This window comes from Trachurus trachurus, assembly GCF_905171665.1.
Source record: "Trachurus trachurus genome assembly, chromosome: 23".
Lineage (NCBI taxonomy): Eukaryota > Metazoa > Chordata > Actinopteri > Carangiformes > Carangidae > Trachurus > Trachurus trachurus.
Genome location: NC_139912.1, coordinates 425,745 through 446,781, shown reverse-complemented (window position 1 = coordinate 446,781; position 21,037 = coordinate 425,745). Strand labels below are relative to the sequence as shown.

Genomic DNA, 21,037 nt, shown 5'->3' with positions numbered 1-21,037 from the left:
CCCTTTCAGTCTGCAGTCTCTGCACCAAGTCTTTCAACTCTTGAAGCTCATTGGCCATGGCTGCAGCAGAGAAAAGTCACAGTCAATGGAGACACGTCAATTTTGTCCAAAGGGGGGCCCAGGCAAGATGGCGCAGGCGTTCCACAAATCCCCCGAAGTGCACACTGCTGTTTTGTTTAAAAAAAACTACTAATTAACCTAGGAAAAATAACAAAAAGAAAAAAAAACTGTCTTCTAAATCCGCCTAAATTGTCACTGCATCCTGCCAACAACGCCAGAATGTAACCTGAGTCAGGTAAGTTTAAAAGTAATGATGCAAGTGACAACGATAAGGACGGACAGAGACAAATAATTCCCCCAAGATTACAGCTTTTATTATATAAAAATTCAGCAGTTTCTGATAAGAGCAGCAGGAATATTTAAAAAGCACTTTAATATAATGGTCTCTAAATAACATAAGTCAGTAGAAGGAGTTTTACAAGATGGCTAGGCGAAGCCACCATCGAGGGAGGGACAAATTCTACAGGGCCAGAGCACTCACCCTACTTCGTGCTCAACACATGCACAGGCACACACAGCAAAAGTATACCCAAACCTACAAAAATATATATAAACTGAGGGGCATGCAAAATTACCAAACACACAGGGGGAGTGTGAAGCTCGGGTGAGAACTCTGAACCACCAGTCCCTCCACTGTCAGGGCGACCACGCCGTCGCCAGTCCTGCAGCGCTCACAAAGATAGAAAACAGATTAAAACCTTACATGTACTGCTGCAACAATCATTTATCATTATTATTTCTTGGGGGAAAATAGAAAAAAAGGAATAGAGGCTAACAAAATGTACTCATCAAACAAATAAATACAAACAAATCAATGTAAACAAAACAGCAGTGGCAGTCTGTCAGTAAAAAAAAGAAAGAAACAAATTAAGTGAACAACATCCTGCCAAACAATCCAAAACAAAATAAACTGTTGCTTTACCTCATGGCATACAGGTTCGAGATGTACGGCTCTATGTGGGAGCGAGGTTTACATCAAACAGCAACAGAACCTAGAAACAAACAAAACTAAACATAAAAATGCACATAACCACAATGACATCTTGCACCAATATTTAAAACACCTGCCTACCACAGAAAGACATCCAACAATCACACCGGGAGGGGGGAGAAATGGGGACGCAGCAGCAGCAGAGGAGAGGTCTGTCCTGCTTGCTGGTGTGTTTATATACTGACAGCAATTTGGGAATGAGGAAGTGGGAGGGGCTGACCTCCCTACGGTGTCTGGCTAGGGACAAACCTCCTACCGGTCACGATCATAAGTTTCATGAGAATTGTGTTTAGACCAAAAGAGATGATTGTAAATATGTTTTATACATGGGTTGTGGTATCTATGAGCTACAACATGAGGTAGTAAACCTAGCATGAAACTGCACCATTTTAGCTGTGAGAGCAATAAACCCAAGCTGAGGTAGCTGTGGGGTAAGTTGATCCATTTGGCCAGGGGGAAGTTAAGCCACCTATCCTATACACTTAATGAATGTATTTTGGCTGTATATGTCCAAATGATTAAATCAAGATTCTGTATGTTTGTGATTACAGTAAGTATGTTCCTATAAACAGGAAAAGTTGTTTATATTGTGCCAAACTTTACTTTCAAAGAAAAATCTCTGGGATTCTTCCCAAGATGCCACGTAATTACAAAACTCCCCAAATCTCAGTGAGTTGGTGGCTCAGCAGGAAGTCCCTGCAGTTTGTGTTCACCTGTAGCCTGGACAGATGAAATATTAAGTAAAGGGGGAGGTAGGAGATGGATGGAAGGAAAGAAGGGGGGGTTACGGTCAACTTGAGTCACAAGACCACTTTTTTTGAACATGCTATATTGTAAAAACTGTTATATTTACACTCATTCTGTTAATTTGTAGGGATCAAAACATCCTGAAATATATGCAGATGTGTTAGTTAGCAACAAAACTATAATTGTCTTGATGTAGTGATCCTGAATACAAAAAGTGGCTCAACTTACCCCACTCTCCCCTAATAAATAATGATTGCTGTTTCTCCAGCTGAGCTGCAGCTGCAGGCCTCCGGTGGCCCCCCCGGCCCCCCCGGTAGCCCCCCCGGCCCCCCCGGTGGCCCCCCCAGCCCCCCCGGCTACAACTACGTGGCCCTGGTCCTCGGCGTGCCGCTCATCCTGGTCATCGTCATGGGCAACGTGCTGGTGTGTGTGAGCGTCCTCACCGAGCGCTCGCTGAAAACCGCCACCAACTACTTCATCATCAGCCTGGCGGTGGCCGACCTGCTGCTGGCCGTGCTGGTGCTGCCGCTCTACGTCTACACAGAGGTAGACACACAACACTACACAACACAACACAACAACACAACACAACAACACAACACAACACAACGACCTGCTGCTGGCCGTGCTGGTGCTGCCGCTCTACGTCTACACAGAGGTAGACACACAACACTACACAACACAACACAACAACACAACACAACAACACAACACAACACAACGACCTGCTGCTGGCCGTGCTGGTGCTGCCGCTCTACGTCTACACAGAGGTCAGAGGACACACAACACAACACGACACGACACAACACGACACGGCACGACACCACACAACACAACACAACGACACGACACAACACAACACAACACAACACAACGACCTGCTGCTGGCCGTGCTGGTGCTGCCGCTCTACGTCTACACAGAGGTCAGACACACAACACAACACAACAACACAACACAACACCACACAACGACACGACACAACACAACACAACACAACACAACAACACAACACAACAACACAACACAACACAACGACACGACACGACACAACACAACACAACACAACACAACACAACACAACACAACACAACACAACACAACTACTTCATCATCAGCCTGGCGGTGGCCGACCTGCTGCTGGCCGTGCTGGTGCTGCCGCTCTACGTCTACACAGAGGTCAGAGGACAGACACACAACACTACACAACACAACACAACACAACACAACACCACGACACGACACAACACAACACAACACAACACAACACAACACAACACAACACAACACAACACAACACAACAACACAACACAACAACACAACACAACACAACGACCTGCTGCTGGCCGTGCTGGTGCTGCCGCTCTACGTCTACACAGAGGTCAGAGGACACACAACACAACACGACACGACACAACACGACACGGCACGACACCACACAACACAACACAACGACACGACACAACACAACACAACACAACACAACGACCTGCTGCTGGCCGTGCTGGTGCTGCCGCTCTACGTCTACACAGAGGTCAGAGGACAGACACACAACACAACACAACACAACACAACACAACACAACACAACACAACACAACACAACGACCTGCTGCTGGCCGTGCTGGTGCTGCCGCTCTACGTCTACACAGAGGTCAGACACACAACACAACACGACACAACACAACACTACACAACACAGCACGACACAACACAACACAACACAACACGACACGACACGACACGACACGACACGACACAACACAACACTACACAGCACGACATGACACAACACGACACGACACGACACAACACTACACAACACAGCACGACACAACACAACACGACACGACACGACACAACACAGCACGACACAACACAACACGACACGACACGACACGACACAACACAACACAACACGACACGACACGACACGACACGACACGACACGACACGACACGACACGACACAACACTACACGACACGACACGACACGACACGACACGACAACACACGACACGACACGACACGACACGACACGACACGACACGACACGACACGACACGACACGACACGACACTACACGACACGACACGACACGACACGACAACACACAACACGACACAACACGACACGACACGACAACACACAACACGACACGACACGACACGACACGACAACACACAACACGACACAACACAACACAACACAACACGACACGACACGACACGACAACACACAACACAACACAACACAGCACGACACGACACGACACGACACGACACGACACGACACGACACGACACGACACGACACGACACAACACTACACAACACAGCACGACACAACACAACACAACACAACACGACACGACACGACACGACACGACACGACACGACACAACACGACACGACACGACACGACACGACACTACACAACACAGCACGACACAACACAACACGACACAACACGACACGACACGACACGACACGACACGACACGACACGACACGACACAACACAACACTACACAGCACGACATGACACAACACGACACGACACGACACAACACTACACAACACAGCACGACACGACACGACACAACACTACACGACACAACACAACACTACACAGCACGACACGACACGACACGACACGACACGACACGACACAACACAACACTACACAGCACGACACGACACGACACGACACGACACGACACGACACGACACGACAACACACAACACGACACAACACGACACAACACGACACGACACGACACGACACGACACGACACGACACAACACAACACAACACAACACGACACGACACGACACGACAACACACAACACGACACAACACGACACGACACGACACGACACAACACGACACAACACAACACAACACAACACGACACGACACGACACGACAACACACGACACAACACAACACAGCACGACACGACACGACACGACACGACACGACACGACACGACACGACACGACACAACACAGCACGACACAACACGACACGACACGACACGACACGACACGACACAACACGACACGACACAACACAGCACGACACAACACTACACTACACGACACGACACGACACGACACGACACGACACGACACGACACGACACGACACAACACTACACGACACGACACGACACGACACGACACGACAACACACAACACGACACAACACGACACAACACGACACGACACGACACGACACGACAACACACAACACAACACAACACAGCACGACACGACACGACACGACACGACACGACACGACACGACACGACACAACACAGCACGACACAACACGACACGACACGACACGACACGACACGACACGACACGACACGACACAACACTACACAACACAGCACGACACAACACAACACAACACAACACGACACGACACGACACGACACGACACGACACGACACAACACAACACTACACAGCACGACATGACACAACACGACACGACACAACACTACACAACACAGCACGACACGACACGACACGACACTACACGACACAACACAACACTACACAGCACGACACGACACGACACGACACGACACGACACAACACAACACTACACAGCACGACACGACACGACACGACACGACACGACACGACACGACACGACACGACACGACAACACACAACACGACACAACACGACACAACACGACACGACACGACACGACACGACACGACACAACACAACACAACACAACACGACACGACACGACACGACAACACACAACACGACACAACACGACACGACACGACACGACACAACACGACACAACACAACACAACACAACACGACACGACACGACAACACACAACACGACACAACACGACACGACACGACACGACACAACACGACACAACACAACACAACACAGCACGACACGACACGACACGACACGACACGACACGACACGACACGACACGACACGACACAACACAGCACGACACAACACGACACGACACGACACGACACGACACGACACGACACGACACGACACGACACAACACAGCACGACACGACACGACACGACACGACACGACACGACACGACACGACACGACAACACACGACACGACACGACACGACACGACACGACACGACAACACACAACACGACACGACACGACACGACACGACACGACACGACACAACACGACACAACACAACACGACAACACACAACACGACACAACACGACACGACACGACACGACACGACACGACACAACACAACACGACACGACACGACACAACACGACACAACACGACACGACACAACACGACACAACACGACACGACACGACACGACACGACACGACAACACACAACACGACACAACACGACACGACACGACACAACACAACACGACACAACACGACACGACACGACACGACACGACACGACACAACACAACACAACACAACACGACACGACACGACACGACAACACACAACACGACACAACACGACACGACACGACACGACACAACACGACACGACACGACACAACACAACACAACACAACACGACACGACACGACAACACACAACACGACACAACACGACACGACACGACACGACACAACACAACACGACACGACACAACACGACACAACACGACACAACACGACACGACACAACACGACACAACACGACACAACACAACACAACACAACACGACACGACACGACAACACACAACACGACACAACACGACACAACACGACACGACACGACAACACACAACACGACACGACACGACACGACACGACACGACACGACACAACACAACACGACACGACACGACACGACACGACACGACAACACACGACACGACACGACACGACACGACACGACACGACAACACACAACACGACACGACACGACACGACACGACACGACACGACACAACACAACACGACAACACACAACACGACACAACACGACACGACACGACACGACACGACACGACACAACACAACACGACAACACACAACACGACACAACACGACACAACACGACACGACACGACACGACACGACACGACAACACACAACACGACACGACACGACACGACACGACACGACACGACACAACACAACACGACAACACACAACACGACACAACACGACACAGCACGACACGACACGACACGACAACACACGACACGACACGACACGACACGACACAACACGACACGACACGACACGACACGACAACACACAACACGACACGACACGACACGACACGACACGACACGACACGACACGACACGACACGACACGACACGACACTACACAACACGACACGACACGACACGACACAACACGACACGACACGACACGACACGACAACACACAACACGACACGACACGACACGACACGACACGACACGACACGACACGACACGACACGACACGACACGACACTACACAACACGACACGACACGACAACACACAACACGACACGACACGACACGACACGACACGACAACACACAACACGACACGACACGACACGACACGACACGACACGACACGACACGACACAACACAACACGACACGACACGACACGACACGACAACACACAACACGACACGACACGACAACACACAACACGACACGACACGACAACACACAACACGACACGACACGACACGACACGACACGACACAACACAACACGACAACACACAACACGACACAACACGACACAGCACGACACGACACAACACAACACAACACAACACAGCACAGCACAACACAACACAACACGACAACACACAACACGACACAACACGACACAGCACGACACGACACAACACGACACGACACAGCACAACACAACACAACACAACACAACACAACACGACAACACACAACACGACACAACACAACACAACACAACACAACACGACAACACACAACACGACACAACACAACACGACACAGCACGACACGACACAACACAACACAACACAACACAGCACAGCACAACACAACACAACACAACACAGCACAGCACAGCACAACACAACACAACACAACACAACACAACACAACACAGCACAGCACGACACGACACAACACAACACAGCACAGCACAGCACAACACAACACAACACAACACAACACAACACAACACAGCACAGCACAGCACAACACAGCACAACACAACACAACACAACACAACACAACACAACACAGCACAGCACAGCACAGCACGACACGACACAACAACACACAACACGACACGACACGACACGACACGACAACACACAACACTACACAGCACGACATGACACAACACGACACGACACGACACAACACTACACAACACGACACAACACGACACGACAACACACAACACGACACGACACGACACGACACGACAACACACAACACGACACAACACAACACAACACAACACGACACGACACGACACGACAACACACAACACAACACAACACAGCACGACACGACACGACACGACACGACACGACAACACACAACACGACACAACACGACACGACACGACAACACACAACACGACACAACACAACACAACACAGCACGACACGACACGACACGACACGACACGACACGACACGACACAACACAGCACGACACGACACGACACGACACGACACGACACGACACGACACGACACAACACGACACGACAACACACAACACGACACGACACGACACGACACGACAACACACAACACGACACAACACAACACAACACAACACGACACGACACGACACGACAACACACAACACAACACAACACAGCACGACACGACACGACACGACACGACACGACAACACACAACACGACACAACACGACACGACACGACAACACACAACACGACACAACACAACACAACACAACACAACACAGCACGACACGACACGACACGACACGACACGACACAACACAGCACGACACGACACGACACGACACGACACGACACGACACGACACGACACGACACGACACGACACGACACAACACAACACTACACAACACAGCACGACACAACACGACACGACACGACACGACACGACACAGCACGACACGACACGACACGACACGACACAGCACGACACGACACGACACGACACGACACGACACGACACGACACGACACGACAACACACAACACAACACAACACAGCACGACACGACACGACACGACACGACACGACACGACACGACAACACACAACACAACACAGCACGACACGACACGACACAACACGACACAACACGACACGACACGACACGACAACACACAACACAACACAACACAGCACGACACGACACGACAACACACAACACGACACGACACGACACGACACGACACGACAACACACAACACGACACAACACAACACAACACAACACGACACGACACGACACGACACGACACAACACAACACAACACAGCACGACACGACACGACACGACACGACACGACAACACACAACACGACACAACACGACACGACACGACAACACACAACACGACACAACACAACACAACACAGCACGACACGACACGACACGACACGACACGACACGACACGACACAACACAGCACGACACAACACGACACGACACGACACGACACGACACGACACGACACGACACGACACAACACAACACTACACAACACAGCACGACACAACACGACACGACACGACACGACACGACACGACACGACACGACACAGCACGACACGACACGACACGACACGACACGACACGACACGACACGACACGACAACACACAACACAACACAACACAGCACGACACGACACGACACGACACGACACAACACGACACGACACGACACGACAACACACAACACAACACAACACAGCACGACACGACACGACACGACACGACACGACACGACACAACACAACACGACACGACACGACACGACACGACAACACACAACACGACACAACACGACACGACACAACACAACACAACACGACACGACACGACACGACACGACAACACACAACACGACACAACACGACACGACACAACACAGCACGACACAACACTACACGACACGACACGACACGACACGACACGACACGACACGACACGACACGACACGACACAACACTACACGACACGACACGACACGACACGACACGACAACACACAACACGACACAACACGACACAACACGACACGACACGACACGACACGACAACACACAACACGACACAACACGACACGACACAACACAACACAACACGACACGACACGACACGACACGACAACACACAACACGACACAACACGACACGACACAACACAGCACGACACAACACTACACGACACGACACGACACGACACGACACGACACGACACGACACGACACGACACGACACAACACTACACGACACGACACGACACGACACGACACGACAACACACAACACGACACAACACGACACAACACGACACGACACGACACGACACGACAACACACAACACAACACAACACAGCACGACACGACACGACACGACACGACACGACACGACACGACACGACACAACACAGCACGACACAACACGACACGACACGACACGACACGACACGACACGACACAACACTACACAACACAGCACGACACAACACAACACAACACAACACGACACGACACGACACGACACGACACGACACGACACAACACAACACTACACAGCACGACATGACACAACACGACACGACACAACACTACACAACACAGCACGACACGACACGACACGACACTACACGACACAACACAACACTACACAGCACGACACGACACGACACGACACGACACGACACAACACAACACTACACAGCACGACACGACACGACACGACACGACACGACACGACACGACACGACACGACAACACACAACACGACACAACACGACACAACACGACACGACACGACACGACACGACACGACACAACACAACACAACACAACACGACACGACACGACACGACAACACACAACACGACACAACACGACACGACACGACACGACACAACACGACACAACACAACACAACACAACACGACACGACACGACAACACACAACACGACACGACACGACACGACACGACACGACACGACACGACACGACACGACAACACACAACACGACACAACACGACACAACACGACACGACACGACACGACACGACACGACACAACACAACACAACACAACACGACACAACACGACACGACACGACACGACACAACACGACACAACACAACACAACACAGCACGACACGACACGACACGACACGACACGACACGACACGACACGACACGACACGACACAACACAGCACGACACAACACGACACGACACGACACGACACGACACGACACGACACAACACGACACAACACAACACAACACGACACGACACGACAACACACAACACGACACAACACGACACAACACGACACGACACAACACAACACGACACGACACAACACGACACAACACGACACAACACGACACGACACAACACGACACAACACGACACAACACAACACAACACAACACGACACGACACGACAACACACAACACGACACAACACGACACAACACGACACGACACGACAACACACAACACGACACGACACGACACGACACGACACGACACGACACAACACAACACGACACGACACGACACGACACGACACGACAACACACGACACGACACGACACGACACGACACGACACGACAACACACAACACGACACGACACGACACGACACGACACGACACGACACAACACAACACGACAACACACAACACGACACAACACGACACGACACGACACGACACGACACGACACAACACAACACGACAACACACAACACGACACAACACGACACAACACGACACGACACGACACGACACGACACGACAACACACAACACGACACGACACGACACGACACGACACGACACGACACAACACAACACGACAACACACAACACGACACAACACGACACAGCACGACACGACACGACACGACAACACACGACACGACACGACACGACACGACACAACACGACACGACACGACACGACACGACACGACAACACACGACACGACACAACACAACACAACACGACACGACACGACACGACACGACAACACACAACACGACACAACACGACACGACACAACACAGCACGACACAACACTACACGACACGACACGACACGACACGACACGACACGACACGACACGACACGACACGACACAACACTACACGACACGACACGACACGACACGACACGACAACACACAACACGACACAACACGACACAACACGACACGACACGACACGACACGACACGACACGACACGACACGACAACACACAACACGACACAACACGACACGACACGACAACACACAACACGACACGACACGACACGACACGACACGACACGACACGACAACACACAACACGACACAACACGACACAACACTACACGACACGACACAACACGACACAACACTACACGACACGACACGACACGACACGACACGACACGACAACACACAACACGACACAACACGACACGACACGACACAACACAACACGACAACACACAACACGACACGACACAACACGACACGACACGACACGACACAACACGACAACACACAACACGACACAACACGACACGACACGACACGACACGACACGACACGACACGACACGACACGACACGACACGACACGACACAACACGACACGACACGACACGACACGACACGACACGACACTACACGACACGACACGACACGACAACACACAACACGACACGACACGACACGACACGACACGACAACACACAACACGACACGACACGACACGACACGACACGACACGACACAACACAACACGACACGACACGACACGACACGACAACACACAACACGACACGACAACACACAACACGACACGACACGACAACACACAACACGACACGACACGACACGACACGACACGACACAACACAACACGACAACACACAACACGACACAACACGACACAGCACGACACGACACAACACAACACAACACAACACAGCACAGCACAACACAACACAACACGACAACACACAACACGACACAACACGACACAGCACGACACGACACAACACGACACGACACAGCACAACACAACACAACACAACACAACACAACACGACAACACACAACACGACACAACACAACACAACACAACACAACACGACAACACACAACACGACACAACACAACACGACACAGCACGACACGACACAACACAACACAACACAACACAGCACAGCACAACACAACACAACACAACACAACACAACACAACACAGCACAGCACGACACGACACAACACAACACAGCACAGCACAGCACAACACAACACAACACAACACAACACAACACAACACAGCACAGCACAGCACAACACAACACAACACAACACAACACAACACAACACAGCACAGCACAGCACAGCACGACACGACACAACACAGCACAGCACAGCACGACACGACACGACACGACACAACACGACAACACACAACACGACACGACACGACACGACACGACACGACACAACACAACACGACAACACACAACACGACACGACACGACACGACACGACACGACACAACACGACACAACACTACACGACACGACACAACACGACACAACACGACACGACACAACACGACACAACACTACACGACACGACACAACACGACACAACACTACACGACACGACACGACACGACACGACACGACACGACAACACACAACACGACACAACACGACACGACACGACACAACACAACACGACAACACACAACACGACACGACACAACACGACACGACACGACACGACACAACACGACAACACACAACACGACACAACACGACACGACACGACACGACACGACACGACACGACACGACACTACACAACACGACACGACACGACAACACACAACACGACACGACACGACACGACACGACACGACAACACACAACACGACACGACACGACAACACACAACACGACACGACACGACACGACACGACACGACACGACACGACAACACACAACACGACACGACACGACAACACACAACACGACACGACACGACACGACACGACACGACACAACACAACACGACAACACACAACACGACACAACACGACACAGCACGACACGACACAACACGACACGACACAGCACAACACAACACAACACAACACAACACAACACGACAACACACAACACGACACAACACGACACAGCACGACACGACACAACACAACACAACACAACACAACACAGCACAGCACAGCACAACACAACACAACACAACACAACACAACACAGCACAGCACGACACGACACAACACAACACAACACAACACAGCACAGCACAGCACAACACAACACAACACAACACAACACAACACAGCACAGCACAGCACGACACGACACAACACAACACAACACAGCACAGCACAACACAACACAACACAACACAACACAACACAACACAGCACAGCACAGCACAGCACAGCACGACACAACACAACACAGCACAGCACAGCACGACACGACACGACACGACACGACACGACACGACACGACACGACACGACACGACACGACACGACACGACACGACACAACACGACAACACACAACACGACACGACACAACACGACACGACACAACACGACAACACACAACACGACACAACACGACACGACACAACACAACACAACACGACACGACACGACACAACACAACACGACACGACACGACACGACACGACACGACACGACACGACACAACACGACAACACACAACACGACACAACACGACACGACACGACACGACACGACACAACACGACAACACACAACACGACACGACACGACACGACACGACACGACACGACACGACACGACACAACACGACACGACACGACACAACACAACACGACAACACACAACACGACACAACACGACACAGCACAACACAACACAACACAGCACAGCACAGCACAGCACAACACAACACAGCACAGCACAGCACAACACAACACAGCACAGCACAACACAACACAACACAACACAACACAACACAACACAACACAACACAACACAGCACAACACAACACAACACAGCACAGCACAGCACAGCACAGCACAGCACAGCACAACACAACACAACACAACACAACACAACACAGCACAGCACAGCACAGCACAGCACAACACAACACAACACAACACAACACAACACAACACAGCACAGCACAACACAACACAACACAACACAACACAACACAACACAACACAGCACAGCACAGCACAGCACAGCACAGCACAGCACAGCACAGCACAGCACAGCACAACACAACACAGCACAGCACAGCACAGCACAGCACAGCACAGCACAGCACAGCACAGCACAGCACAGCACAGCACAGCACAGCACAGCACAGCACAGCACAGCACAGCACAGCACAGCACAGCACAGCACAACACAACACAACACAACACAACACAGCACAGCACAGCACAACACAACACAACACAACACAACACAACACAACACAACACAACACAACAACACAACACAACACAATTTATTCAGAAAGCACAGTCTTAAAGGTAGGACAATATGTAAGAAATCTAAAGCAACTGGCTGTAAAATCCTCCTAATATGTCACAGAGACTCAGGAATAATGTTCATATAACATGATGAACTCACCAACAACAATAGCACAGCCAGAGTATTTGCATTAAAAACCTTTTTTTGCAGACTGCAAATCATGTTTATGTTTATGTTTACGTGTTGGCATGTAGCGCCCCCTAGCGCTCTCTCCCAGTCACGGTCTGGTCCACTGAGCTGCTGCTACGACTGGGAGAAAAAATCAGATTGCTGTGTTTTGAATTTCACTGCAGTAACTGTTTTTGGCCACATTCTTACATATGGCACCTTTAAAATAAACACTAAGGTTTAGGGCTGTGCAGCAAAATAAAACACAATAAACATATAAAATACTAAAGATAAAAAACCCAATAAAACATAATAAATAAATAAATAAATAGACTGTCCACCCAGATAAAACCTCCATGCACATTAAATCTACAACGTACTTGGTGTGAAAAGCCAAAGAACAGAGGAGACTTGTCTCAGTCACTGGTGTCAAACAGTGGAACAAACTAGATGATGAGGTTAAAACATCAAGAAACTAGTTGTGGGCTTTTCAAAAAGAAATATGAAACTCTGTTCTAGACATTTATAAATGGATTTAAACCCAGAGAAAGAGGTTTAAGGTTATTCTGGTCTGGCTGCTCTGCTGTTGTATCACACATGTTAAGAAAGAAACATTGTGATGAAATGAATGTATTGTGAATGGTGATGGGGGCTTTATGCTTCTCCTGTTTCCCTTTCTGTCGTGTTGCTGGTGTTGTGTAACTCCGTTTCCCTTTCTGTCATGTTGCTTGTTGTTGCTGGTGTTGTGTAACTGAGTTCATTGTGTGTGTGTCTCTCCAGTTTCTGGGGATCTGGACGTTGAGCTTCTACGTGTGTGACGCTCTGATGACCATGGACGTGATGCTGTGCACGGCCTCCATCCTCAACCTGTGTGCCATCAGCGTGGACAGGTGAGTCCACCTGCAGTCTTGATAGATAGATAGATAGATAGATAGATAGATAGATAGATAGATAGATTTATTGCCTCAAAGGGTAGCAGAAATACTTCTCTTCACATACTTCTCATAGTGCACTTATTTGCAGTACACTATGAGCAAGTGCACTTACTTGTGCAGTGCGTAAATTTCAAGTTGACAGCAAGAACATTTACTTTTACATGCAATAATCATATTTTTGTGAAAAAAACATGCTTTCCACAGCATCATGAGGTCCTCTCCTTCATGGCCATGGGGAAATGGAAGGGGCTTGAAAACATAATGGTCACATGACATAATTGTGTTCCGTTTTCTAGATATAGGGGGTGTCTCACATTACCCCACTCTCCCCTAGGTACGTAGCGGTGGTGGTCCCTCTGCAGTACAACAGGAACCAGTTCAGTCTTCGCCAGCTGCTGCTCATCGCTGCTACGTGGGTTCTCTCTCTGGGCGTGGCCAGTCCGGTGGTGTTCGGTCTGAACCGGGTCCCGGGTCGAGACCCCAGCGTGTGTCGACTGGAGGACGAGCGCTTCGTCGTCTACTCGTCCATCTGCTCCTTCTTCCTGCCCTGTCCCGTCATGCTCTGCTTGTATTATTGGATGTTCAGAGGACTGCGGCGCTGGGGCGGTCGCAGCCGGTCTCAGGTGCGTCGAGCCGACTCGACCGTCCACTCACTCACGGCTTTAATTAACACAACTACAACCTCCCTGATCCCTCATGAGACCTATAACCATAGAACAAATCTCCTTGTTGTTTACAACTACTTCCTGGTAGAAAACCAGCATGAGAACAATAGTGACGGACGAGAGTTTCACTATATTTATCTAATTTTTCACGTCACTATATCACCGTTTAGACTAATCTGATGTTTGTAAAGTTTATAAAACCAATGATTGGACAAACATTACTATTTCTGTGTGCACATTTTTGTAATTAGTCATGGTTATCATAGATTAGCCGGGCTAACGGTTAGCTACCTGTTTAACTTTAATAACTCAGTGACTCAATAAACGCTCCATGAAAAAATATTTTCTCCAGCGGATATCTGAGTTCCAACATGACTGAGCTAACTGGAGTAGTTTCATGTCGTGTCCCACAACGGGAGGGTTTTAACAGCTGACGTCCTGCTGTTAGCTTAGCTACGGCTGTTAGCTTAGCTACCGTTAGCTTAGCTACCGTTAGCTTAGCTACCGTTAGCTGTCCCTGTCAGCTGAGCCACTGATGCTTTCTAGACACTGTGATTCCCCCAAACTGAATAAATACAACACATAGCAACACAAGTGATAGGGCGTGAAAAATATGATATATAGCTAAACTCTCGTTTGTTACTATTGATCTCATTCAAATTACAACTGGTTTTCTACCAGGAAGTAGAATGTCAACAACAAGGAGATTCGGTCTATACCAGGGGGCAAAATCCCAGTTTTTTGGAGAACAGACAGGGAGCGTTGTAAAAGGTTTGACAGCAGAAATGATCTGTAGGAAGTTGAAGGATTAAAACCTGGGTGGACAACCCGGTCAACTAGCTGCTGGAAAGCTACAGGGGACAAAACCCCTTTCTGGGGTCGTTTTGCTGGTGAAATGATGTAAATGCAAATATTTAGGTACTACAATGGCATAAATAGTCATACAACTATAACATTTGGCAGAGAGTATCTTGACACATAGGGGGAGGCAGGAAAAAAAGATTCTGGGGTTTGTTGCAACTCGATTTTAAGATATCACCCTCAACATCCCAAGACAAAAAAAAACTACTACTGTTCGCCTGACAAATTCTAATGAAAATGATTATTTTTCAGCACTTTATGGAGAATATCTATGCCCTACGGCGAGCTAAAGTAGAGAGGGACGCCGTGGCGACCGGCCCCACGACGACGATGCCCCCGGTAACCCCGGTAACCCCGGTTAAGGAGGAGAAGTGTCAGGATGGGGACGTGGTGGTGACCCAGATGGACAGCGTGTCGGACGGCGAGGGGACGGAGCGGAGGGATGGAGATGCAGACGGACTGAGCAGAGAGAACAGTGTCGTGACCAAGAACAGCAGCAGCAGCAACAAGAAGAGAGGAAGAAGAAGGAACAGCAAGAGCAGCAGAGTCAGCGGGCGGGAGCGTAAGGCCATGAAGGTGCTGCCCGTCGTCGTCGGTGAGTAGCACAACCACAACCACAACCACAACCACAACCACAACCAGAACCAGAACCAGTACTGCCCAATGGGCTCTATGCACAGCTCCACTACTTCCTGAATTTAAGGCAGCTCCTTCATTTCCTGTCTTACATTATTGGACCAACTGATGAATCCAGGTGTGTCTCACCATTGTGACTACTCAGACACACCTGGATTCATCAGTTGGTCCAATAATGTAAGACAGGAAATGAAGGAGCTGCCTTCAATTCAGGAAGTGGTGGAGCTGTGCATAGAGCCCATTCCAATTGACCCTTCGCCAACTCCTCCCACAAACGGCTATTGTCCAATCCTACGTTAGCAACCGTAACTATAGGCCTGGCAAGCTCTCCGCAGTGAGTCATTACGTTTGCTTTTGTGGACACATTTTGAGACTAGGACGAAAAACATTTGTTTGTAGAGAAGGATGTTGTTGCTGCTGCTGCTACTACGGCGGTGGCGGCGGCGGCAGCAGCAATATAGAGATGTTCAGATACGAGCGGACTTTTTTTTTTGACTTGAGCAAGTGTAAATATGGTGATAACCATATGTTCACCTCCGAAATGACAGCTGTACTTTTAGGGCTTTTACCTGGGCTTTTAGGGCTTTTACATGGGCTTCTAGGGCTTTTATCTGGGCTTCTAGGGCTTTTATCTGGGCTGTTAGGGCTTTTACCTGGGCTTTTAGGGCTTTTACATGGGCTTTTAGGGCTTTTACCTGGGCTGTTAGGGCTTTTACATGGGCTTTTAGGGCTTTTACCTGGGCTTTTAGGGCTTTTACATGGGCTTTTAGGGCTTTTACCTGGGCTGTTAGGGCTTTTAGGGCTTTTACCTGGGCTGTTAGGGCTGTTAGGGCTTTTAACTGGGCTTTTAGGGCTTTTACCTGGGCTTTAGGGCTTTTACCTGGGCTTTTAGGGCTTTTAGGGCTTTTACCTGGGCTTTTAGGCGAGGGATCCTCCAGGCAGGGACTGCTTTCACTGACTGATACAGCGGTGGGAGAAAAAAACAGCAGCGAAAGCTGTATGTGGTTCACAATCGCCCCAAAACTTGCAGTTTGACAACGTTTCATGACCAGTGAGATGACGTAAGTCTTGGTGGGTTGATAGACGGTAAAATTACCGGTCCTTACTGCTGCTCTGTACATTGTCCAGTCCTGTCGTTGAACAGATGTTTCATCGTCCTGCGCGAGTCACGTCACTGAAAACTCTGAATGATCTTTGTGACTTCTTCTCTCTATTATCTCAGAACAGTTTATCCAGACATTTGCTGATATTTCCTTTGAAATCGATACCAAATACTGCCAGGAGCATGGCTGGGAGTGAAAGCTTGCCCGCCGTAGCAACAGTAACCAAGGGGGCGGGGCTTATGCGAAGGGTCAATTCTTAGGCCCAATCCCATTTCCCCCCTTGGCCCTACCCCTCCGTTTTGCGTGTTCCCGTGTAGGGGTAGGGGTGTCCCAATTCCCGTTAGGACAGAGGGTTAGGGGGAAGTGGTCGGGCTATCTGGACCTTCAAACGGAGGGCTATGACAAGTTTCCCAGAATGCATCTCGCGGCAACCAGCAAAATGAAAAGCTGTTAAATGATTTCTTGAGATTGGGCAGGAATTGACCCTCTGTCTCTGTGTGTCTGTGTCTCAGGAGTGTTTCTGGCCTGTTGGACGCCATTCTTCGTCATCCACGTCACCAAGGTGTGGTGTCAGTCGTGTGACATCAGCCCCACCCTCATCTCCGTGGTAACGTGGCTGGGCTACCTCAACAGTGCTGTGAATCCCATAATTTACACGGCCTTCAACGCCGAGTTCAGGAACGTCTTCCACCGGCTGCTGTGCTGTCAGACCTGAACCTGGACCGGGACCTGGACCTGGACCTGGACCTGGACCTGGTCCTGGTCCTGGTCCTGGACCTGGACCTGGTCCTGGACCTTTTGATTGATTGATTGATTGATTGATTGATTGATTGATTGATTGATTGATTGATTGATTGATTGATTGATTGATTGATTGATTGATTGATTGATTGATTGATTGACATCTTTATTGACAACAGACAACATAAGTCGACACAACCTCTGCCAAAGGGATAAAAACACAAAAAAGCCATCAGCTTATTTCCATTGTGGACCTGGACCTGGACCTGGACCTGGACCTGGAGGAGAAGACTCTGTTGTTTTTCAAATAGTTTTTCTTCTTTTCTTCTTCTTAGGAAAAATGATTTGCTTTTTTTGAACATTCTCAAAAACTCTCTAAACGTAGCTCAG

At 49.8% G+C, this 21,037-nt stretch overlaps 1 protein-coding gene across 1 annotated transcript; it reads left to right on the top strand.

Moving 5' to 3' along the window:
• Positions 1–1,173: 1,173 nt before the first annotated feature.
• Positions 1,174–20,621, top strand: LOC311006477 (D(4) dopamine receptor-like; the record flags this gene model as incomplete). Its single annotated transcript, XM_083999324.1, has 6 exons — positions 1,174–1,201; positions 2,067–2,344; positions 16,487–16,596; positions 16,976–17,285; positions 18,432–18,762; positions 20,419–20,621. 6 exons carry the CDS (start codon positions 1,174–1,176, stop codon positions 20,619–20,621), a joined length of 1,260 nt encoding a protein of 419 aa, XP_083855450.1.
• Between the last annotated feature and the right edge of the window lie 416 nt (positions 20,622–21,037).